Source organism: Antedon bifida, chromosome 3 (assembly GCF_963402885.1).
Source record: "Antedon bifida chromosome 3, ecAntBifi1.1, whole genome shotgun sequence".
NCBI classification, from domain to species: domain Eukaryota; kingdom Metazoa; phylum Echinodermata; class Crinoidea; order Comatulida; family Antedonidae; genus Antedon; species Antedon bifida.
Genome location: NC_136228.1, coordinates 9,098,559 through 9,125,888, shown reverse-complemented (window position 1 = coordinate 9,125,888; position 27,330 = coordinate 9,098,559). Strand labels below are relative to the sequence as shown.

The 27,330-nt window shown below is 33.0% G+C and overlaps 4 protein-coding genes across 7 annotated transcripts in view; 2 read left to right on the top strand and 2 right to left on the bottom strand.

Moving 5' to 3' along the window:
- Positions 1 to 111: 111 nt before the first annotated feature.
- LOC144838576 (extracellular serine/threonine protein kinase FAM20C-like) lies at positions 112 to 27,269 on the top strand. 2 transcript variants are annotated; one of them, XR_013611660.1, is made up of 11 exons: positions 112 to 388; positions 1,081 to 1,143; positions 1,696 to 1,896; positions 2,184 to 2,282; positions 2,687 to 2,799; positions 3,187 to 3,370; positions 3,667 to 3,703; positions 4,124 to 4,193; positions 4,535 to 4,676; positions 5,275 to 5,552; positions 27,259 to 27,269. XR_013611660.1 is itself a non-coding variant. In XM_078693994.1 (10 exons), exons 1-10 carry the CDS (start codon positions 159 to 161, stop codon positions 5,492 to 5,494), a joined length of 1,359 nt encoding a protein of 452 aa, XP_078550120.1. In that variant the 5' UTR covers positions 112 to 158; the 3' UTR covers positions 5,495 to 6,835. The 2 variants fall into 2 exon arrangements, 1 of the variants encoding a protein (XP_078550120.1); XM_078693994.1 differs by lacking the exon at positions 27,259 to 27,269 and having other exon boundaries at positions 5,275 to 6,835.
- Positions 7,497 to 11,359, top strand: LOC144838120 (glycosaminoglycan xylosylkinase-like). The gene is made up of 9 exons (XM_078693478.1): positions 7,497 to 7,788; positions 8,121 to 8,348; positions 8,468 to 8,554; positions 8,831 to 8,943; positions 9,314 to 9,479; positions 9,746 to 9,782; positions 9,980 to 10,049; positions 10,482 to 10,623; positions 11,161 to 11,359. Exons 1-9 carry the CDS (start codon positions 7,526 to 7,528, stop codon positions 11,357 to 11,359), a joined length of 1,305 nt encoding a protein of 434 aa, XP_078549604.1. The 5' UTR covers positions 7,497 to 7,525.
- On the bottom strand, positions 11,783 to 18,009 carry LOC144837157 (homeodomain-only protein-like). The gene is made up of 2 exons (XM_078692169.1): positions 17,561 to 18,009; positions 11,783 to 13,943 (listed from the first exon to the last, which is right to left on the bottom strand). Exons 1-2 carry the CDS (start codon positions 17,747 to 17,749, stop codon positions 13,872 to 13,874), a joined length of 261 nt encoding a protein of 86 aa, XP_078548295.1. The 5' UTR covers positions 17,750 to 18,009; the 3' UTR covers positions 11,783 to 13,871.
- LOC144838575 (uncharacterized) overlaps positions 18,588 to 27,330 on the bottom strand; it is a 36,752-nt gene continuing 28,009 nt past the window's right edge. For 2 of the 3 annotated variants that reach the window (XM_078693992.1, XM_078693991.1), the window contains exons 6-12: positions 25,890 to 26,079; positions 25,208 to 25,395; positions 23,417 to 24,210; positions 22,869 to 22,991; positions 22,101 to 22,251; positions 21,384 to 21,463; positions 18,588 to 21,043 (exon numbers count right to left, since the gene is read on the bottom strand). In XM_078693992.1, coding sequence (XP_078550118.1) covers positions 20,982 to 21,043; positions 21,384 to 21,463; positions 22,101 to 22,251; positions 22,869 to 22,991; positions 23,417 to 24,210; positions 25,208 to 25,395; positions 25,890 to 26,079 — 1,588 coding nt within the window. In that variant the 3' untranslated portion in view covers positions 18,588 to 20,981. The remainder of the gene's footprint in view (positions 21,044 to 21,383; positions 21,464 to 22,100; positions 22,252 to 22,868; positions 22,992 to 23,416; positions 24,211 to 25,207; positions 25,396 to 25,889; positions 26,080 to 27,330) is intronic. The other variant, XM_078693993.1, reaches the window with a different exon arrangement.

The window sequence follows — 27,330 nt, the reverse complement described above, 5'->3', positions numbered from 1 at the left end:
TTTTCTCAAAACCTATCTATGTCACCGGTGGAACATACATAGTACAGTATTGTCCTAAGCGGCGCCCCGTACAGAGATATACTTTTTGTTTTGGGAACACTTCGCGGAAGTGAACGTGTCGTCAGAGAACGAACTTAATTTGAAAACATGAACACTGTATGATGACGTGTTTCGGGCCTACGAGGAAGGTTTTTAGAATTATATTTGTTTTGATATTAATTAATAGTGTAGCTTTATTCTACTATTTTCTCTTGAAATTGGAGAATTTAGAAAATGAATCAAATTTCGAGGGACAGCGTGCCATTCAGAAGAAGAGCGACTCACAACAATCTAAGCATCATGAGCTTAAATCACAACAGCACAACCAACCCGACAACAATATTAATGTGTAAGTATATTCAGTGTAAGTTAGTACTAAAGACGTTTAACAAATGGGTTGACAATCAATCTTGACCCACGTCGTCCATTGGGGTACGGTGAGTGGGTGGGGTTTTGAAAAGGCTCCCTTTGAAAAGATTGAGACATGGATCCAGCCCGATTTCTCGTATGGTACGCAACATGTGCATCATTAACAAGAAAAAGTAACGTCAGTATCCCAGACTTTAGGTAATTTAAATACTACATGTAAAGAACCCTGTAATAGTGTTATATCTGTTATGTACTGTGCACAACCAACACGGCTCCTAAATATATAGATATTAAAAATAGATATCAAAACGCAGTTCATCATTTCATTTTAGCTGTTAAAGGCGAAGCGCACACCTCAAGCACATCCCACCTTTGCCTCAACATTTTTTTCCATTTGATTGCAAATTAATACACCTGTGTACCAGGGGGTGAAATCAAGCCCAGCCAGTTCGGGCCCCCTAAATTTCGCAGATTGTAATTAAAAAATAAGAGCAAATAAGCTTAGTCAGCCTTTTATTTCACCATATTTAGGCTCTGGGCCTTCCTATTTCAAAATCCTTAAGAATTAAATTTAATATTAGTGTATTTAATTTATTTGTTTGATTTAATATACAAGTGGTATAATGACATTTGTTATTTATATATCTTACTATTTTGATTTAACATTTTCAGGAATGAAATGCAAATATTGATCCCACCCAAGGAAAAAGATAAGGTACACATAGCAAAAATTGGGTAAGGAATTAAGCTAAACCCACTGACTTGAATGAACCAACACATTACATTAGGCCTAATTATGTGTGTATTTCTCGGTATATTAATAGCTGCTATTATATATATTTATAATTGTCCTATTATAACATTAAAAACTGACTATTGTGACTAGCACATTGAATATTGATTATGTAAATTTAAATCACACAAGTTGTGTGTATATATTGATTTTGCAGTGTTTCATTAACCTGGCGATTAAAAAAACTGACAAATTAACTATAATTTTACATCAGTATCATTGTTCATGACACTATTAGTGAAAGCTGTACTCAACAAATTTACTGTAGTTTATTTATTTTGGAACCACCCCAATCAGTGGTGTATTCACCCTACATAAGAGGAAATATTATGTATAAAACAGAAAATGATTGGTTCAAATCTCGGTTGGGGATGCTTTTTCTAATTCTTTTGATTTCCCCGTCTTATAAAATTTTCAGTATATCACTGGACTGTTTACACTGTAACACTACACAAATACTCCATCAAACAAATTGTTATTTCTTTTACTTTCAGTGCACAAAAACCATGGCAACAATTTCAGAGCGGGATTACAAAGGACTTCATGTACCCAAAGGATGCCCCCTATATGCAAGATCTGTTAGACTATTTAGCCCATACTGAAATAAAAGAAACTCGCCTGTTTAAAAGTGGAAGTCAGTTTAAATTGCTTTTTCTTTTTGCTGATGGTAACACTGGGCTTGTAAAACCTCAGAGGTGAGAATATTTGATTTGATTGGTGGATTGTGTGTCACATGATATTCATGCAACATCAAGAGTAAAATATTTTGTTTTATGCGAGTCCAAACTTTTAATATGTGCATTCATTCTTATTTTTTTAATATTCATATAAATGGAACAAATATTTATATACAGGTATTATATTTGGTGAAAGATAAAATATTCTATTTTCACCTCATGAAAATATTTGTACCATTGCGCTTATAAAACATTATTATGTATTATCTTGCCTTTTATTTCATTGTGGTTTTTTTTTCATGAAGAATGAAAATAAATGAAATTTATCCTTATACAAATGAACATCCATTTTGGCTGGACCCGGAAAGACACAGTGCTGAGATTGCATCATTTCACCTTGATAGGTACATTTTTGTATATATTTTATTTCATCTCACATTCAATTACTGCACTCACTCAGATGATGGAGCTATTATTTATAGCTCCGTGCTCAGATGATCCAACCTCCCATGATGAGTTATGTGGGTTTCATCAACAACAGGATGCTGAGCTCCGGAGATCAAAGGGTTTATTTTTGTGGCTGCAACATGATCAGTTACACACCCCTTATCAGATACCGTGCGCAGTATTTGTCGCAGCCAGACGTAAGATCAAAGGACTGTTACAAGTTCCTATCTTGGCAAGGCAAGCTCAGTATTCTGTTGAATTTGTTAATGATTGGGTTGATTGTAATAGTATTGTTTTTATCCTGTCAAACTTTTGAATTTTAAGTTTTTGTTCACCTCATTTTATTTTACATGTACTTTAGAATATTAAATTTCCGTCGCAGTGTTCCTATTGCTGGTCGAAGAATAAACATGACTGAAGATATTATACAAAAATGTGATGACAAGGAATTTTTAGATACATTCATTAAAAAAGGTTAGTCCATTAGGGTACAGGGGTGTTCTAGGAACGTTTTACTTTTGTATCTAATCCCTCCCTCTGGAGAGTACGGCCGGGCTATTGTCGGTTTATCCAGGTAAGCTAGCACTCATAGAATACTAACACCACTATTGGTTTGTGTAGTTTTGAATACTATGTTTCTAGATTATTATCCCCAGAACAAAAAAGAGTTTAGTAAGTTTTTGTTATTATTAAACAGAGTTTTGCTCACAGACTTTAACAAAAGCATTAGGAAGTTGAAATATGTTTTTATGAGGTAATTAAAGTTTTAGAACTCTCTGACCAAAACGAGTAGCGATTCACACATGGACAGACAGACAAACAAACAAACGGGAATATTTATCAATGCACTTTATCTTGTAGATGGAAACCTGTGTTTCATTGGAGTATGTGTTCCATGGTTTTGCAATGAAGATCGTGCGATGTGTGGTGTAGAGGAGATTATGGAGGTATCTGTTTCACAATTTCTACCACAGGCTCCTAAAAGTAGATACCCCGTATTTGACAGACCGTATCCATGGAGTCAGGGAATTAAAGAATCGAAAGTGTAAGTTTTCATAATAGTTTTTATTCGTTTAGCCCCTTAAAATTTAACAGGGCCATGTCTCTTTAAAATAAAATAATGACTGTTTTTATTTTTTTGCAACCCAACGTATCAGTTTTATCATTTATGAAATATTTAGCCCTGTCTAGACTATCAAACTTTATAAGCCAAAAAATGTGATGTGCCCATATAAACTCATATCACTACCATATTAGGGCATATCATCACCATATTTGGGCACATCACACTGATAGTGTAGCAGAGCTTTACCACAATATTTTTGATTTTTTTATTGTTAGATGGAAGGGTGCAAATGTATGTGATGATGTATTTAAGGTAAGATTCAAATTTATATATACATAATATCAAATTTTCTATTTCTGTTTTGAGACTTTCTTTTTGAATAAATGTTATTGGTAAATAAAAAATGTCGTAAAAAATAATATATTATGATAATAATATGATAATACATATCATGTGTCATGTCATGTCATGTCATGTGCAAGTCTGAAGTCAAACAATTGATTGTTATATACGTCGGCATTGATAATTTAAAACACTGCCATAAAAGGTTAAAGTTGGCGAATTTGTGGCTTAATTTCTTTGGTGGCAGTCTTTTTTATATACGTAATATGTATTATGTGGAACAAATGAAATAATAATGATGAATAATAATAAAGAAATATTACACAAAAGAAACTGGAGTCGCATAACAGCATGAACACATTTTTAATTGAACAATTTCTATACTTCCAGGGTTTACAAAATGGTAAAGATCGTGCATTTTTAGATCTTATTGACTTAGGCATATTTGACTTTCTCATAGGTAAGTCCGTCATGAAATAATATACAAATAATGAATGATTATGAGTTGAATGGGAAAATATATTCAGGAGTAGATCCTTTGACTTTTCTATTCAACAAGGTAGAACTCAGTTAGATAGTAAAATGACGCTTCAATGAATGAAAATATTCTCCCCATTCAATGAACGCAAAACATTTATTATCTATTTTATCAGATGTAAAAGTATATACTTGCCATTTTTATCTCCGGCCAATATAAATAATATTACTACTAGGTAACAAGCGTTTGATTCGTTGTTTTTTGCCTAGTCACAAACCACACCCTTTCATTTAAAATCAAACAAATTACCATCTTGTTTTCAGTGAACTATGATCGCCACCACTACTCGATGTTAAGTCAGTTTAAAAACGAAAGCTTTATAACTCTGCTGGATAATGGGAAAGGCTTTGGAAATCATAAGAAGGATGATATCACATTTCTAGCCCCAGTATATCAGTGTTGCAAGTAAGTGTAGAGGGCATCCAGGGATAAAAGGGTCTTTCACATTGATGTTCGAACCGTGCCGTAACAGGTGTGAAAGACCCTTAAAGCGAACAGAGGGAGAACATTATGAATTCAGAGAGAACAAATTAGTGGTTGGGGGAGGAAAGCACTGCCAAATTGTTTTGCAGGCTGATAATGGCCCCACTTTGTTGTTTTGACCCAAGGAAGTACTTCTACCAGTATGAAGTTTCATTATTATTATCAATAATAATTCATCAATAACAAGAAAGAGCTACAGATTAATTTTAGATTAGGTTATCCATGCTTGATTGAACATATAGTGTGTATAATTGATCAGACATGGAGAATATTATACAATATGCAAATAATATTTTATCCACTAACAATAAAATATTATACAAATAAGGAATATTTATGATTTGAGTGTGAAAAACATCTTTATGAGTATAACATATATTACCCACAATCCTTGAGAATGATACATATTGTAGCATGTGATACAAAATCAACCAATCAAATGACAAGGATTTGCTTGGATTGATGATACTTTTGTGTTTTTTGTGTTATCATCTGATTATAAAATTTGTTTTTGTTTTAGAATTCGTAGATCTACTTACAACAGACTAACAGAGCTTTCACAAGACAAAAAAAATAAACTGAGCACCCTAATGCGTATATCATTGTCACGAGATGTACTGTCGCCCGTCGTCAACGATAAATTCTTGGAGGCTCTTGATCGGCGAGTTAAAACAGTGTTAGAAACTGTAAAAACCTGTTTATTGGACAAAAATAGAGAAAGTGTTCTTATGGATGGGTAGCAAAGTAATGACAACTAATTTCATGTTAAGTATTAATTTTTTAAATTAATTTTTATTATTAATTATTATTATTTGAAGCTCTCATTTGGAACACACATATTTAGGTGGATACGTTTCTGTTAAGGAAACAAGGGGCAATAAGAGATTCAGCGCACACTATAGCTATTTGCTGACACAGCTCACTAAAAAATTCCACTGGGCATGACATGTTCTAATTTATTATAATATGTCAGTACACGCCGTATAGCGTAGTAAGTAATTATCCAATCAGAAAATCGCATACTGAAGGCGTTTAGTATGCGTCCGATAGAACGCGATCACAGTTTGCGGGAAATGTTTTAGCAAGTAATGTGTTATTCGTGCCAGTTGGCTCAGCCGATAGCAACATTGTTCGCCGGGGTTAAGGCAAACCCCTATTCGGGGGACTCTTGGTCCAAATGGTGTCCTTTTTCAACTGTACTCAATTTGCTTGCTGTGAGATTCTATTTTGCTATTAACCAGTACTATTGACCTTATTTGGATGCCTGAATACTTTCTTTTTATATAGTAATAGAGTAGATGATTTATTTGTTTTATTTAATATATTTAAAATACTTATCTATGACCCTATTTACATTTGTGTCCTGGCCTGCTCTAGATTTAGATAGCCCAGATTTAATTGTTTTGGTTTGATCCAGCGTGTTTACACTGCCATTAGTCACTGTTCATTGCATAAGCTGGCCCAAATGTAAAAGTCGCTCCTGGACCTATCTCACAGGTGGTCCAGGTCTGCGTCCAGCCCTGGACCGGCCCAAATCGTAAATGTAAATGGGTCTATTTCATTAACTAATTTATAGAAATGTTAGTTTGTTAAAAATTAAAAACATTCTACCTTGGTTTACTATTTTTAGTATGAGTCTCATTAAAGTGCAATTTCTAAGTCCAGGTCCATTCTTTGTGATATATTTATTTTTTTAAATAAAATAATGCATCAATTGTACTTTTTTCATGCATTCAATCGTTTAAAATTCAGTGTAGGATACTAATTTATTGCATAAGGAATACATATTTACTAAGTTTATTATTTTAATTGAGAATTACTCAAAATAAGAACTGTTACATTGATATTATATTTTAATATTATTATAATTTCCATTATCATTTTAAAAATCATTATTATGTTACAAATGATTAGATTTGCAGTTGTTTCACCTTTCCTCTTTAAAGGAGTATTTAATTATTTGTATAATTTAACAAAAAAGTGCCTTATTTTATTTTTATTCGTAGTGATTTAATTCATCAAATTTCGCACAAAGACCTGTGCCATTTAAAAACATAAAATTATTTCTACCTGTTAACATTTTTTGTTCGACTACTTCAAGTTGAAATAAAGATTAAAAATGAGTTTTCGTCTTTGTTTTTTTTTTCACTTTGTATCGATCGAATAGACAACAAAAAAATATCCAGAAAAGCTGCTCTCAACCTTATTGTATCACCAATCTTTTTAATCTTTGGTACTCATTTAATCGTCAACCATATATATAATTTGTTAGTTAGGTTATTTATAAAGAGAATGTGCTTATTTTGTATTTAGTAAAGTATTTCTTTTAATTATTAGGCTACAATTGTATGAATACATATGTATTTTATTTTTGACTTCAGCAAACATCAAATATATAGTAGGATCCCCTCATTTAGGACACCTCTATTAACAAATTATCTCCTTAAACAAAAATAGACCATTATTTATCCTTCATATTCTACCACGTCATTTTGCAGACCTGCTGTGTGTGTATAATAACGTCAGATAAATTAATAAAGTATTGTTCTATCTCACAAATGGTGGGATGGCGCGTTAATTGTAAAGTTACGCAACAAGTACCATCTGTTTCAACGACGTACAATAAACCTGTAACATCCACTAAGCAAATACACTTTTACTCATAAATCATTTCTCAACGTGTAAATAGTTTGGATACTATTGAAATGTTTAAAACTAGACTTCTTATTTGTTTAGCGATAATAATTACGATTTATATCCAGTTTAAGTTTATGCAAATCAGCATTCAAAGTCATAATGAAGGGAGTGGAACGAACGACGTGCGTCATCAAGGAGTTGATAAAGTGTTGTTAAACGCATTACGTGTTTCATCTAAAATGACTATAAACAGTAGGGCAACCGCCCCTCCGGTGGCGTATTCGACTATGTTCGGTAATCTTCGGAAGAACTTCAAAGAGTATCACTCATCGTCTTCGAGAATATTTGATGACTTTGGAATAAGGCATATGTCTGAAAAACCATCAATGACAACCAGGTAAAGTAGAAGACTATAAAGCTCTGTCTACACTATCAAACTAGTTTGACAAAATAGTGTGATTTGCCCAAATATGGTAGTGATATGCCCAGATATGGTGATATGACATCATCATGCCCATATATGGGCACAACACATTGTTTTGTCACATAAAGTTTGCTAGTGTAGATAGAGCTTAATATGTGAAAATGCCTTTTAATATGAAAAACATAGCTACTAAACTGGGCCTATCTTAGAGCACACGGTAGTTTAAGATTTTGGCAGAATAAGTGTACGGTAATACTTTTTTCACTTTGTTTGGTGGTTATTACTATTATTTTCTAAATGTGCAGATTAAAACAGCAAACAGAGAAGACGTTACCTCCATATAAGTTATTTAATCAGCGAATTGGAATTGGAGGGAAGTTATATCAAGAGGAGTTTGCAGACGATATATGGAACCTGGAGCGCAGTCTACTGGAGTTGGATATCGTTGCCGTGAAAATTCCGACATCAGGAACACAGCTGAAATGGGAGTGTATTCTAGAAGATGGCAATCATGTACTTGTTAAACCAATTCGGTAATTATTTATATACGTAATAAAACAAACACATGGTGTGTAGGATAGAATAGGTAGACCTCTAATTACGTATAGAAATCCATTTTTATTTGTAATATTTTTATTGTTATAATTAACAGATCTAGAAGGGACTTTATGACTGGAAGAGATTGGATAGGTGATATTGAAAGACATACCTCGGAGATTGCAGCGTATCATCTAGACAGGTTTGTTGACTATCCAGCCTCTTTTCGCCGTCGCCTGTCCCTCTTGAAGAGGAAGGGAAGATACCCCAAGTTTCCACTGCCATAGTTTCTCTGTAGTGTGTTGAGAGGGTGTGTGTGGTGTAAATAAGTAACTTACTTATCGTCTCTACTTCTCTTAATAAATTATGTACAGAATGTTTTCACTTTTATTATTGTCTTAAAATACTGTCTTATAAATATTACTTAAATTATCTGATTTAATTGTTGTTTTTATTAACTTAAAATGATTGGCTTTAGAATTCTTAGATTCAATCGAGCACCGGTAACAGTTGGAAGAACTATCAATATTACTGGCGAATTTCGTGATCTTGTGAAAGATGAAGCCTTTCTCAACACATTCTTGATTCAGAGTAAGTGTGCAATTAATACGTAGAATAATATACAACCTTTAAATAATCAAATAAAGCTCTGTCTACACTATCAAACTTTAGTATGTGACAACAAATGTGATATGCCCATATATGGTGATGATGTCACATCACTACCATATCTGGGCATCACACAACCATATTTGGGCACATTACACTTTTTTTGTCAAACTAGTTGTATACAGTGTAGACAGATCTTTAGCGGCAGGAAGAACCATTCAGGACCAGAAATAACCCTATTGTAGAATATATAAATGCAAAATTTGTATACAAAACCTCTTAACAACAAAAGGTTTTTCGAAGTGGACTTTGATAAGAGGTATAATGGCATATTAAAATTTATTATTGATAGATGGTGAATATTGTTTCTACGGGGTGTGCCAAGGTCCTTTCTGTAAACCAAGTAAGTTGATATGTGCAGTCAATGGATCGCTCGAGATTTCTATGACTACGTACGTCTTCAAACCGTGGCACGAGGAAGTTAACCCTTGGACATTCAATCCAGATCGTATTAAAATGTAAGAATTACTGTATTATTTATTGTTCTTCTCTTTATTGTTTCTTATTTTGTTCTTACTCTTGCTCTTACATAAGCCATTGACACATCTGATGTATAGACCATCAAACCTTCTTTTCAAGTTCTGTCCATTGTTTTGTATATTGTTGCTATTACCAGGCTGCGTCCAGATACAGGTGTATTTTGAGTAACTAAACGGATGCACAAAAGTGCAAATTAGTTGACCGTATAAAATTTGATTTTCCTGTATTTATTTATTTTACACAGGTGGGAAAATAGAAATATCTGTGACGAGGTGCTTTTGGTGAGTTTTTTAATTTAATTTTATATATTACATAACTTAGAACTAATTCTTGACATTGACAATTAGGTCTTGGTATACAGTTTAGGCCTGGGTTTAGTTTCGAACGCAAACGAACTCATTGAATTAGGCATGTTTGCTATTTTTGTGATGAATATATTATATAAAAACGTAAACCATTATTATTTGTTTTGTTTTAGAACGAATTTAAGTCCGAAGAACAAGCTCTTCTCAACCTGATTGATTCATCCATCTTGGACTTTCTTCTCCGTAAGATTATCAATTGTTTGTTAAGTGTACTATGGTATTTAAACATTTCCAGAAGATCTTTAAAAACAAGTTCTACACCTCCATGGTATGACCATAAAAACCGGACCTTTTAAGAGGTCGAGGAATAATCACAAGACATATTGTTTATTTCAACAATCATTACGAGGGTGGTCCATCCAGCTGAAGCTGATCATCATAATAACAACAATTTTTACCATTGCTTATTAAATTAACAAACTTCAAATTGTATTCTAGTTTTTGTTATTATTTTGCCTTGTGATTATTGTTGCATTCAATGTTCATCATCGTCTATCGTAGAAAGCAATGCAAATGCAATTACCTCTAACAATTTTGATTGGCTCAACGGTCTACTGTACTTTTATTCTCTTAAGGAAAATATAATATTTTATATTTACATATATATTACAACAGGCAATTACGACAGACATGCCTACGCCTATTTTGCTGACCTGGGAACGTCGGCAATGTTTCTACATTATGATCACGGCAAATCGTTTGGAAATTACACAGATGATGACGTACGGATTTTAGCCCCACTTACACAATGTCAACGGTAGGTTTTTAATAGGAGCCTTCAATTTGCGACGGACATAGGGAAGACACCGCAAAACATGTGTGTCGTTTGTCTTTTTCTGGACCACTACCTAAAAGCTCTGTCTATACACTATCAAATTAGTTTTACAAAAAAGTGTGGCGTGCCCAAATATGGTAGTGATATGCCCAAATATGGTAGTGATATGATATCGTCATGACTATAAGGGCACATCACATTTGTTGTCACATAAAGTTTGTAGTGTAGACAGGCTTAAGAATCCGCGCCAAACTATGGGGAGGAATCGAGCAAGGCATCACGTCACTGCATTAATTACCATGACGTCTTATGGGTCCTCGTAAATCGAGAGTTTCTTAATGAGGAGCGTAAGATTTTACAAAGCCCAAACTGATTAGCCTATAGAAAATGCGGAAAATGTTGACTGCTGAGTGTACAATAGTTATGATAAAATGAATATTATGATATTTTATTTATAAATACAAACAGAAATTTAACACATCTGTTCTATTTAAATGTCGCTTTTCTTTCTTATCATAGAATATCAAACCGAACCTGGACACACTTAAGTCACTTGGCGTCAAATAGAAAACTTGGAGCTTTGATGAAGGCTTCATTAAGACGTGACTCTTTAAACAACATCCTTAGCGATGGACACTTTGAAGCGCTTGACCGCCGCCTTGATACAATAATGCTAATATCAAAAGACTACCGCAAAGTGGACAATGGGAATGTGTAGGGGATCAAACAATGAATTATAAAATGTATATTTATTTTGTTTATTCTTTATATAAAATTTCATCTATATGTTTAGGTCTACTTTGGTAGCAAATATAACAACAAAATAATGTACGCATATCCGGGATTTTGTATATGTTAATTCAGCCTCATGTCTTGGTCTGAAACTGAAAGAAATGACCCGAGTCCCAGTGCTGCATCTCCACATACTATCAATTCATATTCATAGGAATATTTAGTAATACAGCATCTCATTTTGGAACGTTAAGGGTTAGGTTGATGTTGTGTTGCCAAATATTCCTATGATACTTCGGAAATAGATACAGTACCGAGAATCGGTAGAAATGGATTTACACTAATCGTATGATAAGTCAATGTACGCATGGTTTTATTCCCTTTGTAATGATTATCTTCTTAAATTGTTAATAAAAGCATTTTTATAATCTTAATAATATTATATATCATGAATCTGAATATTTATTTCATATTGTATTTACACCATATGCCTATTCAATTCAATCTACTAAATATCATTAGGCCTATATCATTTTTAATAATAAAGGGAAGAGATTCGGACTTGATTATTACAGATTTTAATTCATTACATGACATCATCACCTCCATTTCGCCACCAGGTTGACGTACGTGATGTTCAAATTGGATCAATATTCAATGACAAACCAGAGACTAAATTAAGTAATTTCCGTTCTAAATTATGCGATAACAATTGCTCTTGATAATCATAAATAGAAAATTGGAACGTCAACTGATGCAATTATCGATCTTTACACGGAGTATAGTCGCGTGTAGGCCTACTTTCCGGGTTTAATTCAGTGCTATTAGAGTACACTTTAACTGCATGATATTTTCCAAACTTTGTAGTATAATGGACGAGGTTTAGGCCTACTTATTTTAGCCTGTTTGCATTCCCCCTATACAGGCCCATTCACTAAATCTCAGCAACGCCCCTATAAAGTATTTGCCCGTGAGCCTTTTCCATTCATATCCAAGTGCTTTATTATTACGGTACTATAATTGCATGCTTAATTAGATCGTATAGCAATTCAAATCAATTCACAAACTGGGAAGTAGTAATGCAATTTCTGAACAACCATAACTACGGCCATGTGTGACGTATTGTCTTTTATTTCATTCACTCCAACAGTTATAGGCTAAAATACTATCAATACAGTGATACACTATTCTTTCTGTCTCATTATGATACTTGGTGGTGTTACTTAGTGGTTTTGGTTCAATCAGAATTGACTCCATGACTCACATAACCTTATTTAACTAAGTGCGTATACCTCTACTACTACCAATATATCGTACACATGGAATTTTAAATGTACACAAAATATAATAATATATCCATATATAAATATTACATTTTTAATATATATAATATTCTAAAAAGTGTATACTCCTAATTATATATTTTATTTACAAGCATCTTACAATAGATGTGGAGACAATTAATTGAACAAAATTGTCATACTGCACAAATAATGTTGAAACACAGACACACACGTTATGATAGCAGCTATTATCTGAAAATCAACGTATTATTTATATCTTAACAACATAAGAAAGACTAACACATTTGATAAGTATGATATTCAATAGAGATAAACAAAAAATATACATCAAAACCAGAATATACAGCACACAGTTGTGAATTGATTCATTCGTAAATTGAGCAGGCCTTAATGATAACATTAAGAAGAAACAGTTTAGATGATTACCAGTAGTTTAACGTAACATTTTAAATTATGTAACGCAACGTTTCCCCACAAATCGAAAAAAATACTGGTCGACGAACCACAGACTGAGTAGCCTATCCATTACAGAAAAAGTTTCGTTTTGTCATGGTAAACAATATTACTCTAGGCCTATAGTACTTACACTGGAGAAACAATGCATTATTAGGCGTTGAAGCGAAAACGGTCGATGGTTGGCAGAATGGAATTTTGGTATTCTAATCTAGTATCCCCATTCCGTATTATAATTCATACTACTGGCTGAATTGTAGTGAATGAAAGTTACCAAATAATTGGTGGCGATTATAAAGAGCAAGGCTATTATTGGAAATTATAAAGCGTATCAAGTCACTACTAGATATCGAGTTACCGTATCTAGATTACAATTATTAAGATTCACATTATCAGGTTATACGGAGTATAATATAATACTATAGGACTATTTCCAACATTTATTTCAATTTTAAACGTATGCTAAGGCTTCATTTTTACAATATGGAATAAAATTCACAATCTAGACGCATACTTCAAAAAGTATATGATTTTCAATTCCAACGCCCTGTTTACCTTTAATAAGTATTTAATAAACATTGATATTCTGAAGCTCAAAATTATTTATAAAGTAGTTGTAGCCATGTTTCACATTCAATATTCTAAGGCACGCGATACGTTTCTGTTTGAACAGTCCTGATTCTGATCAACTAGCACCCGTGGAAACATTTAGGCCTAGGCCTGCCATGTTCTTTCATCCATTTACCATCCACCACTGCTCGGTGCCAGGCCTTCCTCTTTTCTCCATAATGCTATTCTGTTCTGAAACCATTTCTGAGGATACAATTAAGAAGAAAATAATTTCAGAAAACGTTAAATGCTATGCATCATATTATAAAATGCATACTTTTAATAATCGATAAATATCAATATTATTTTTGTAATTAATCAATAATAAAATAATACTATAGTATTAATGTCTGTTAATATCCGTTTATACTACAATACCGTAGGCCTACGATAAATAGATAAATGTACATTTTTCCACAGAAAAAAAGTAAGATTTTCATTCTAGAACCAAGCTCGATAACCAATATTAACATCAAATGACGTCATGATCAATACAAGGTTTATCGTATTTCTTATGTTTTCAGTATATTTATGTATCGTCGATCGTTAACGTCCGTAGTATGTGCCTTTTTGGTCTATAGGCCCATAATTTCACATATCTGTGTTTTCACAATATAAGTATATTATTGATTAATTACATCTCGTACTGTTTTAATAAATGTCATTTGTTCTATAATTTACAAACAGTTAATTTCATTACTCGACATGCTAATCCCATGCGTGTTGTTCTGAATCCCACTAATGGACTAAAGGTAGAATTTACGGCGACTAACAGAGCACATAATGTTATTTAATGGAGCAACAAGAAAACAATTATCTGTGAATGCCTCAAGTCATGTCTAGGTTTGTGTCAGTACATTGATAAATGATGATACCGGTGGTGTTAAATGGACAGTCACTTTCTACTCAGGAAGGAAGACAACATTTTGAATGTTAGCATGATCAAAAGGAATCATATCAAAACTGTATCAGATGAGTGTAATGAGTATATGCCTTAAAATAAAAAAATATAAAAAAATAAAAAAAAAACAAAAAAAAAAGCAGAGTATAGGCCTACGTGTCGGTGACTGGAATCGAAGCAGGGGAGACGGGGCAGTGATGACTGTTGTGCACCTTAGACTTTCATACCTCAAGTCTGTTTTTTTAATGTTTAGTATTACAGTTAATTTTGTCAATGCAGTCAAATGCATTTTGAATTTGGATTTGTTAATTACAAATCAAGGAGTACCCTTTACTTTATTAAATGTAAAAGCATCCCGAACGTCATCACAATTAATTCATCATTGAGCATCTGCATACAACCTGTAGACCTAGTACGACCGTTGTTTCTAACTAATTATTATGAACGTAGGCCTATAATACGTCAGTATATTTTTGTAAACAGTAGGCTTTCAAATTAAAATCTGCTTTACTGCTAAAACAGTGGAATGACTCAAAACGTATCGTGCTCAACGTATCCGAATTGAAATATCTGTCGTATTAACGTTTCCGACGAATGCTAGCCTTCATCAATTAATACAAGGCCCACACCATAAAGCTCTGTACACTATCAAACTAGTTTGACAAATCTGATGTGCCAAATATGGTAGTGATATGCTTAAATATGGTAGTGATAGGACATCATCATGTCCACATATGGGCATATCACATGTGTTTGTCACATAAAGTTTGATAGTGTAGACAGCTTTAGGTATATCGATCACACCATATTTAAACAACTTCAAGCAAACACTACATCACTATGGTCGCGCTGTTTGCATAGATGTTCGACAAACTCCGAGGGTCAAAGAAACAGGGCAATTATAATTCAGAATTATTAACATTAAAACATATGTTTTTGACTTGTGTCTTGGGACCGAAACTCTGGACTTATTTTATTATTACCCAAGGTTAACAAACTACTGGACATGCTTTGTCATTTCCGAGTATGATTCAGATCTGAGCGAAACTTTTCTCATCGTTCTTCTTAAAAATAAACACCACTTTATTATGTATTCGAAATATTGTTGTATTAATACAAAATAGAATAAAAAGGTCGAGGTAGAATACAAATGTATTACACAAATGACTTTAAATAGTTTCCAATTCTTAAAAAATTGATAGTACATCACAATTCATTTAAACAAATGTAGGCCTATTTCAGTCTCAATTCGTACTAATTTTACATCGATTTCAGCCTAATTGCGATGCTTCTATTTGAAAACTAGTTAATTCATTAGACCTCTAAACAACAAACCTCTAACAAGCCGTTTCAAAAGGTCAATTGACATTTTACAGATCTATTTTAAAATATTAGAGAAATGACAGTAAATTATGGGAAGAGGTTAGTTAATTATGAAATGACCTATAATAACTCTATTAATCAATAACAATCATGCTAAAAGCAGACTGCTAACAGTAAATAATATATTGAAAGGAAAGTATATTGAGTAAAGGTTTATATGGACTACTATAAAAAAAAAGTCGGTTTCGAAAAGACGCCCATGGTCTTATTTCAAAGAGTTTAAATTAAATGGAGGAAATATCTCCTGGAAACTTAACGGCCATGGGCCTCTTTACGAAGACGTATTTTTTGTGTGTAAGTTTCATGGACGTCTTCACGAGGACGCCATCTCTTTTGTAAACGTAAAGCATGAATATTTCATCTGGAGAGTAAGGACTGTATCTAAGGGACCTCTTTACGAAGACGTCATCTCAAATGAAGACCACTGACGTCTTTACGAAGACGTCATCTCAAATAAACCAGGGATGTCTTTACAAAGACGTCACCTCAAATAAGACCAGGGACGTCTTTACGAAGACGTCATCCTGAATGAAGACATTAGACGTCCATACTTTACTGTAAATTACTTTCCTTGAAGACTTCATCTCAGATAAACGTACGAACTTCTTTTTCGAGTAAAAGATTTGTTCTCTAAGAAAGGTCATTACACTTTATTTAAATCACTATTGCATTATCTACAGGCTATTGAGAACATAATTGTAAATCTGATACGAGTATAAGTTGATTTAAACATTGCATTATTATTACAACGCATTTGAAACATCGTGGCTGCTTGTTCACAATCATGATGGAGTTAATTTACCTCCTTGTTCACGTTTAAAGTCCACAGTCACAGTGGGATGTTTTCTACAGCTGGTAATTTTATCATCTAGGGCAGCATAGCCCTCTGATCAGCCATTAACAGTAATTATAATATGGTTCATAATGCATGTACATTGCATTAGAAGCATGTACTATAATGAGATTATCATCTATTATTGATGCTAATTTTAATATTTATTGTTGTGTGGTGGACTTGACAAGATTGGATTTAGATGTGCGGTATATGAATTTAATAGTGTTCTAATATATTCTATTCTTCAAGGATTAACCGAAACGCACTTATATGAATTATACAAATAGTGAAGTTTAAAACCAAATAACTGAAGTTGTTTATTAGTCATAAACACCATAAACAGCAACGTGTACATTATACAGTATTTGCCTTTTCTGTTGGCCTATGTAGATACACAATAGTATATTGTGTATGATATAATCTAGCCACCATCACTAGGTCTAAATAGTATTATTAGGCCACTATGATAGTTTTCAAAACCCAACTTAAGGTCTAATTATAAAATACATATAACTACAGTAATACATTACCAATCGCCAGCACTTTTCTATGATACTCATACTACTATAATATGTATTATTATCTGATTCTACTACAAGTTCTTCTGTTACTAATTGATTAATTAATTGATTAATTACTGACATGTATGGTAAAACGTCCATACGGTATCGGATGTAATAAGAAATGGTACACGGTACTCACCTCTGTATCTTTCACACTCAAACCAGCTTCTGCCGCTATAATCTCCAACATTATATCATCAACATTCTTACTTTGCTTAAAGTTGGACTCCAATATCTTTTCTTGAGTTGGACTAAGTTTAACTTTATCCTTGTCGGACGTTGCCAACTTGGCCTCTACTACCCTTGTAGGTGTTGGTAATGCGTCCATATCGAATGGGTCTAACACACGTGACAGAAAAGGGAAAGAGAGTTTCCGAAGACTTTAAACTTCAACTTCAGTATACTAATAGTAATAACGCTGCTCCTCACGCCTCTGTGTTTTTAGCAGTGTGACAGTATTGATGCGTATAACCACGATTGTTGCCCTTCAACAACGACAATACATGTTATAATCGATTTCAACTAAAAACAACAATGTAGTGCCGTGTAGTAATAATTACGTAGCGATAAACTCCCACTATATAACCGATGTATTGTAGATCACTGAATCAAATCGACAAATGCGACACGCTTCATCGAACAACCATATCTCGATATAACTCTACCAGTCATAATTACTCGTCATAATTATATTAGATAAGGGGCGGAGTTTAAATATCGCATGCATAAGTTAATGCATCACAAGGCCGGATGATGACACCCGGTCCTTGAAAATTAAAGCGAGAGGGGTACATCCAACCAGGGTATATAATTCTGGGAATGATAAACAGGCATTGGGATATTTCTAACAAGAGACATTGGTTTGTTTAGATACTGGACCTGTATATCTGATATAGCTCGTACCTTGGTCACGTTAGGAACATAGAAACCTGTTTTAGTTTGCCTATTATACCAATATTGACCATATATGATAAGTGGCATTGTTCGATTTTTGTAGGCAGTGTATATTTTTTAAGATAACGGGATACATGTATTTTGTTGTGTGCTGACCAATTGGGACATCAAATGGCGTACGCGCAGCGCAAGTGGGTAATGCGCTTACGTTGCGTTATATTCAAGTGGGAACCAAGCCTTAGATAATGAGACCATGAATAAATAAATTTTAATTTAAATAATTTAATTTAATTGTATGCCGCTGCAGCGCGTTTGATGAGTAGAATCATAAAATGTCCTTCAATTAATAACATTAAATACTGTATGATACATTTTAAATATAGATGGTACAATTCTGGTTGCCTAAAATGAGATTTTTAAACCGACATTTTTTTGTTTTTTACGAAGACAAATACAGTTTCTTGTATCTTTTATCTATTAACCATGCAAGAAGATTGCATACAAATGTAAAATTAGCCATCAAAATGGTTAATTATTAATTAATGGTTTAATTCGTTCTATTGCACAGTGGTCAAACATTATTACAGTACTATACTTTAAATATTTCACTTCTTTATACCCATCTTAATTTCATAAAATTGACATCTAAAACTAATAGTTTACGTTATAACCAGACATACTTGAACTAAAGCTCTGCCCACACTATCAAACTTTATGTGACAAAAAAACGTGTTCTCATTTGTCAACTATTATATGTCACTTATACATCAATATTTGATATTGCACACAAATATATATATTAACAATTTAGTTCAATTATATTAAATATTTAGTTCAATTTATGTTAAAGAGTATATATATTTCTAAGTTTTAAGCATTTTTCTTTATAATTTAACAATATCAAGGTGTTGAGCTGTTTTAAAAATATATGCAAAACACTATTTTGATTCAAGGTATGTTTTAGCAATATCTACGGATTGTTACACAAAAAATACTAGTAGAGAGAAGCTAATAGTATTCTCTAGCCCCTTCCCTTGCAATTTCCAATCTATAGGAAATATTGACTAACAGGACTTACTAGTTTGTTTATTTACTACTTTATTAAGGCCACATAATTAAACAGTTCTAAAAATTCTAAAACTATTGCATCATAAGCAATATATCCAGTTTTTGATTAACAGAGATCTTTGGTTTAAGTTCCAACATTTTGGAATAGTTTTCCAAGTACACATGAACACATTTTGTTTATACTGGCATCGTAATCACTTAGTCACATTACCAGGTGTGACTTTCAAGTGCTACCTTTGCTAATGACTCTCAGTAAATTCACATAAAAAAAAATGCTGATTCCACTATATTCTTAATAGTTTTAATATTCCAATGCTAAGTTGTTTATTTTTTATCTTCATTTTGGGCCATCACCAAGACTATTTCCAATGATAAGGTTGATAAGGATTTGGGAGGTGGTGCAGCATTCATGGGTTGTATATTTGAGGACTGAAACAGACACATTTCTTATATGTTGCAGAGGCTCTACGAGACTAAGGCCCTTGTGAGGAGCCGCTGAGTAAAATATTGAATAATAATAGAATTGGTGTTAACTTTATGTTTACCACTTGATTTTGGTAAATGGTAAAAAATATATATTAATATTCAGTAAAGTAGCAGGTAGTACTATGTCACATGGCAGCTGGTTGTTGACTTTGGTTCATGATACTAGGCTCTACAATAAGCTAGATTTTGATTTACCATACAGTAGATTCTAATCACATTTTGCACACCAAAACAAGCTGTATTGCAAACAGAATGGTTTACAACAGGAGAAAACTACATATGATGGTTTAAGTGATGAATTTCAGTCAAAATTAATTTTCAGTAAGATAGGTAGTGAAATTTTATTATACAGTATCATGTGGCTTCTTGTTGGTGTTTTTGGTACATCGTACAAGGTTCTACAATATGGTAGATGGTTACCAAGTCGTATGAAATATAAAACAATTTCATCAGAATCTACAGAGCCTGACAGTAAAACGCCATGGTTGTCTGCACAATGCCAAATAGCTACCGAGACACAGTGCAATCACAGACCACAAGTAAAATTAAAATAACCAGGAAATGCTGGTTACTTGATAACCATCATTGTTACAGTGTCTATCTTTAAGTCTACAACTGCAAGAATGATACCACATAGTGGACGGTCACAGCCTACGACATAAGCAGTGTCCATGGATAAAGAAGACAGTACAGTAGTGGATGCAGAATTTTGAGATAGAGAGGGCATAGGGCCTAAACGTTTTAAAATGAAGAGATGAACTTAACCTTAACCGAGCTGGCGGTGCATGTCTTGGATGTGAACTATGAGATGTATAAAGTGCATACTCTGCTTTTGTCTGGTTTTGATTGATGAATAAATGATTTTGAACAAATATTATTATATACTGTAACACCTAAATAAATTTTATTTGCCTGTCGAAGTTTCGTAATGATATCGCTGTCTTTCTAGCCTAGCTAGGCCTGTTAGTATTAGGCCTAGGCGCTTTAGCCTGGCTAGCTATATTATGGTACAGTCTCAATCACTGTTGTTTTTTGGCTTTACTTTTACACTACTAATACTGTATGTAGTGTATAACAGGATAAAAGATATATTTTACCCAATTTGAAAACTTCTAAGTAGCAATTATTGGTTGGTTTTTAGTTTTCTTCGACTTTTTCTTCTTGCTTGATTTTTCTAAAAGATGAATATGTTTTTAAAATTAATTTTTATTAAAAAAGGGAATCAAAACAAAAGGTTGTGCTTTGACAAATTAAGTATTGGCACTGACGCTAAAGTTGTTATACAAGCTTATTTGATTGTATTAAATGCATAAATTATTTTTGCCTATAGACAAATGGTAGGCTTTAGTGGCTGTATTCACCAATCACACTTAAGGGAGATATTTCCCTTTAATACTATATATTTCACTTAGTGGAATTCACTTTAGGATAATTTCAGTGTGGCTATGTATTGTTAGATTATATAAAATAAAAACTATTTGTATTTTACATAATCTGTGTATGATTTAACTTACTGTTTGAAATGCTTGAATCTTCTGAACTAAGATGAGGTCTTAAAGGACGTAATGATGCTGCAGACATACTTGCTATAACACTATAAAGAGATTGTGAAGAATTAACAGACTGGACTATTACAGTGTGCCAGTCCAAGATTGGCATACGTATAGGGCACAATTGCCTCAAATGCACCAAAATTACAACTTTGAGAAACCAAAAGATGCCACACTTGTTTAAGGGTCTGTTTGGCCAATCTTGTTGCAACCTGGGGGAGGATACTGCCATTGTAAGCAATTGATACTTTTGATACAATATGTAAATCATAAATTTCGGGAGAGTGAGTGGCCGAGCAGTTAAGACAGTTGAACCGTATACGTAACCATAACATCGGCAAGGGTTCAAGGCTCACTCGCTCCATGGTTCTGGTTCTTCTCGGATAAGAACTATAAACCGTAGGTCCAGTGTACACATCTGGTTCATGTGCACTTTAAAGAACCTAGTAAATCTTTCGAGACAAGTAGGGGGTTACCCCGCTGTACTAATTCACACACAGCCACTGTCACAAACTCATCATAGTACTATACACTGGGCCTTCTGGGAGAACAGTCTTTGACTGAAGAGGCTACCCAGTATAATAAAGCATAAATACAAACAATAAAACCTACTGACTCAGAGTGTATGTTAAGGTAAGTATGATAAATGTATTGGTTATAGTTTATTTAATAATTATTTACCTGCAACCCTCTAAATTGAGAGATTTTGATCTTGGTCTTTGCTTTAATTTAGGGCTAGGTGGCCTTACGTAGATATTGTCCAGTTCCTTTACACACTCTGCAGAACCTAAAGAGAGTAGTGGTCTTCTGTTGATAGAATTACTCAAGGAGCCTGCAAATAAAAAGTAATACAAAGGTGTTGTTTTAAAAGGTGTCTATTCCAATATAAAATTAAACTCAATCAATCCAAAAAAATAATTATTTCTATCTTAAGAAAAATACAACAATTTATGATGGAAAAATATTGTTAAACAAGTTTTAAAATACAGGGACACTTTTCTTAAAAGCCAGCTTAAGGCAGAAGTGATAATATAACCCAAAAAAATATAGGATACAAGACAATTAGAAATAAAAAAAGTATAACAAAAAAAAAAGAAGTGAATTTCCATATCTTAGGTTAGTTACTACACAACTGTGAGCAACTTTGGAATGGATATACGGTTATGTAGCAATATTAGGATCTGTTTGAATAAGTTTATACACAACACCACATAAGCACAGTAATACAATAGTTAACATTTTATTATGTATTTGATACCACTACCGTGGTCACCTTACCCTCAATGTAATTCCTTAATTATTTGGCTTATTTATTATATATTACCAGCCCAGCCAAAGTACTGTACATTGAATACATTAAAAAAAGTGAAATAGGCCATCTCACAAGGAAAAAGGGAGAATCGATTTGGTTTAAAGAAATTTAGAAATCCTAAATGTAAGTTTCCTTACCAAAATCCGATTGCAACCATGGTAATTTTGAACTGAATTGATCTGCGTCATCGTTATTGTTGATCGATCCTCGATAAGCAAGAACGGGTAAACGACCTTTTCCACTGCTACTATACAATTTTTCTGAAACAAAATAATAAAGATATAAGTTTGACAAAAAAAGTGTGATGTGCCCTAATATGGTAGTGATATGCCCAAACATAGTATTGATATGACATCATCATGTCCACATATGGGCACATCACATTTTTTTGTCACATAAAACTTGATAGTGTAGACAAGGCTTAATACAAAAAAAAATCAATCAAAAGATGAAGATATGAGTCCAGGGTTCAGCTGCATATTAAGTACTGTACATTTATCCCCTCGTCAAAGTCATCTCAAATTCCGGTATAAATTTGTACTGTACCTACGAAGTCCACTCTACGATAGTCATGTCAATCTAACTTTAGCCAATAACTTTAACTTTCTAAATTTAAATTTTTTGGAAAACCTATGGAATATACAGTACATGAATTAAGTAAAACTATTTGCTATTCTGAACTTACGACTGTTTAGGCCTTGTGCTTCTAAAATCTGTCTAGCACTAGATTCAACAGAAGATGAATCAGAGTTATCAATTGCTGAATGAACAAGAGGTTGCGAATCAGTTTTTGAATCCACGTCCTGTTTCATGCTTGCAGGAGCAGGCAATGGAGAATACTTCTGTAAAGACTGTTTTTGTCCAGGTATATGATCCGTTTTCTCTTTTTCAAAATTCGGGAAAGCGTATTGGGGCTGAGAATATAAAACAGTTTCAACAAAATCATCTTCTTCATCAGTGTCGTCGAGTAGATCGATCGTTGCGTTCCTCACTATATGCTTTTGGGATTTAGGCAACAGGGGTGATGGTTCAAGGGTTATGGTTACATCACAGGTTAACTGATTATCAATATATCCGCCATTACTGTCTTTTGGAGGAATCAATTCTTGCTTTGCACCATTAGAATGTATATCACTTTTCTCAGTGTTATTAATAGACACCTCAACTCGTTCGTTCGTTGTCTCTGTATCTTGTCGTTTACTACCAAATAAACTGCTGAAAATTCCTAGAAATTTATTTTTAGATGGTTGGCTTTGGCTTTCGTTTTGTTTTCCATCCGAACTTGGTTTGGTGGTTAAATTTCCGTATTTAGCTCCAGCATCTTTTAATATACTAATAATATAAGTATGTTTTCCCTTTGTGGCATAGTCCAAAGGGGTACCACCATGACTGTCTTTTACAGATACATTTAGACCAAGTTTTAGTAGGATATTTAATGACTCCACTTGACCAGTTACAGCTGCCCAGTGCAATGGCGTTCTGAAAAAAATAAAATACATTCAATCAGAAAAATAAGCAGTAGAGATTACTATTAGCAATGAAACGTAAAATTGTGTCAAGTTGAGAGGTTAAGACAGGGGCACAGCAAACCCTAGCCATGAAATTGGCATAGGTTCAAGGCTCTCCACGACCATTGTTCTGATGTTGGTAGAACAAGTATTCTCAGATAAGAGCGCGCGCGGTGAATTCATAAATCTCGCAATTGTTCTGAAATCATATGTACATCCCTAATACGTTGTAAAAATATGTTTCTCTGTAAATTTGCCCTTTAAAGGTTATAGCTAATATAGCCCATAATACAAATTAAAATATTAAATGTATACATTGACAAATGCAGTAGGTCACGTGACAAAATTGCCGGAAGGTATCATGAATGTTCATTAAGAATTAATCAATGATCAAGGACTTCATACTGTACAATTACTTTCTTTATTAAACAATATATTGTAGAAGGTCATTTTACTCTAAATCAAATAAAACCTTTACATTATCCCTGATAAATTTGAATTTAATTTGGACATCTTCAATTAGCATTATAATACTGAACAAAAAAGCATGTTATGGATTAAAATATTTTACAATTAAACCTATTTTTAAGTTTGATTTATATTCTAAATCTAAAAAAAAAATGAATTAAAAGATAAACAGAAAATAATAGAAATATTTTTTTGTTCCAAATGCAAATTACTGAAAATAAGCATAAAAAAAATCAAAACAATAAAATAAAAAGTCAGAAAGAATTTGGCAATTTCTGCACTATTCCTTATAAGGCTATGAGAATATTGTTTTGAGTTTAATATTGAATCCGAACACATTTTAATTTTCCACCTTTCACCTTTTTGTATTCTTTTTCTTTAAATAATAGTGCGTAAACTTAAAAACAGTCATTAAATACTTTGGACTACCATTTCTCTAAAGAGTAAAAATAACAAGTGTACAGAAAACAAATTTATTACAAAAGTTGATGTGGTCTTACCTATCATCTGGATCTAAAGCCTCAAAGTCAACACCAGGAATGGAAGAGAACTCCTCAATGATGTCTCCCCTACCTGCAGCAGCTGCAAGATGCACGCAGGTCTTGCCGCTAGCTTCAAGGCAGTTTACCAAAGATGAGCCACCATTGTTACAATGAACCAGGGCTTTACAACAAGACAATGACCCGTTCTTTTAAGAATAAATTTGAATAATTGATTGAAAAAAGTGAATTGATAACAATTTGATTGGTTGATACAAATTTCATTGATTGATCGATAACAATTTGATTGATTGATACAAATTTGATTGACTGATAACAATTTGATTGATTGATACAAATTTGATTGATTAAATTTTATGATTAAATTTGATTGATCGATACAAATTTGATTGATTAAATTTCATGATTAAATTTGATTGATTGATAAAAAATTGATTGATTGATACAAATTTGATTGATTGAACAGAACAAAACCTTTTTTTCCACTGTTGTGTGCAGTGGGTTAAAAGATATTGAAATTTGCTTTGTTACATAATAATAAGAAAATGTGAAGAAAAAAAATATTGAGTATTGACACAACCTATTGATAGATGAATATGCTACTATATATATCAAACAAGAACAAAAGAAGGTGACAAATAAACAAAAAGAAATCAATAAATACAATAAAATAATTCTATACCTGACTTGCCCAATGTAGCGGCGTCTTTTCATCTACATCGGTGATAAATATATCTGTGCCTCGAAGCATGAGTAATTTCACATGCTCGTGTCGACCATGAAATGCAGCCCAGTGTAAAGCAGTCATGCCATCGTTGTCTTGTTGGTTAACATCGTCAATGCTAAGCGACTGTAGTAGTGCAGTTAGTAACCTAAAACAACCATTTTTTTATGTTAAGCCCTGTCTACACTATCAAACTTTATGTTATGATATGTCCATACAGTATATGGACACAATGACTTCATATCACCACCATATTTGGGCATATCACCACCATATTTGGGCATATCGCCTCCATATTTGGGCATATCGCCTCCATATTTGGGTACATCAAACTTTTTTTGTCAAACTAGTTTGATAGTTTAGACAGAGCTTTAGATTTTATACAGCAGGACTGCTCCTTTGGAATACCCCTATTAAGGGGACACCTTTCAGTGAAACACAGGGGCAATATAACTTTTAACACTACAGCAAACCCTTACTTTGTCGTGTCCCAAAGGTGTCCCCTTTATAAAGAGGTCCTATTGCATTATAGTTGCTTATCATCTTTAATTTAATCCTAATATATAATGTAAAAACGCTTTCTTTATCAACCATTGTTTTATGTCTTTAACGATGTTGCCCACACACAGAATTTATGTTCAAACAGAATTCATTATTACAGCATACATAATCATCTTTCTTTGGGCTGTGCACATACAAAAACACAATCAGGTGTACAGTAGAAAAATTAAACAGTTTGTTGTTTATTATCATTTATTTCATTTATTGTTTTTCATTTCTAGGATCTAATCTGTGGAATAAAAGAACGGGTTAAAAAAAGTGTAAGAATAAAAAAAAAAAAATCATAAACCAATATTTAGACTTTTAATTTAAATCAAGTTGTTTGTGTCGTGGGTTTAATTATGCCCTTTTTGATTAAAATACCAATTAACTGTTCATAATTTCTTTTACTTTCATTTTTAATTTATTTGTAAGTAATTGTGTATGTTTTATCATAGAGATATTGTACAAACTATAATATCTATATGGTTTTATAAATGGCCTTGTTAAAAACACTGCATAAAGCGATCAAGTTTTTCCATTTTGAAATAAAATCCTTTCGATAATTATTATTATATCTATTTATATTATTATATGGTGGATGAATGATTATTCTAAGATTATTCTTTCACCACTACAACAGGTCATCACGACTAAAGCTCTGTCTACACTATCAAACTAGTTTGACCAAAAAAGTGTGATGTACCCAAATATAGTAGTAATATGCCCAAATATGGTAGTGATATGACATCATCATGTCCATACTTTGGCATACCACATTTTGCATATAATTTGATAGTGTAGACAGAGCATAACACAAAGATTCATTAACCATAATTAGTAATCGTACAGCTTTACA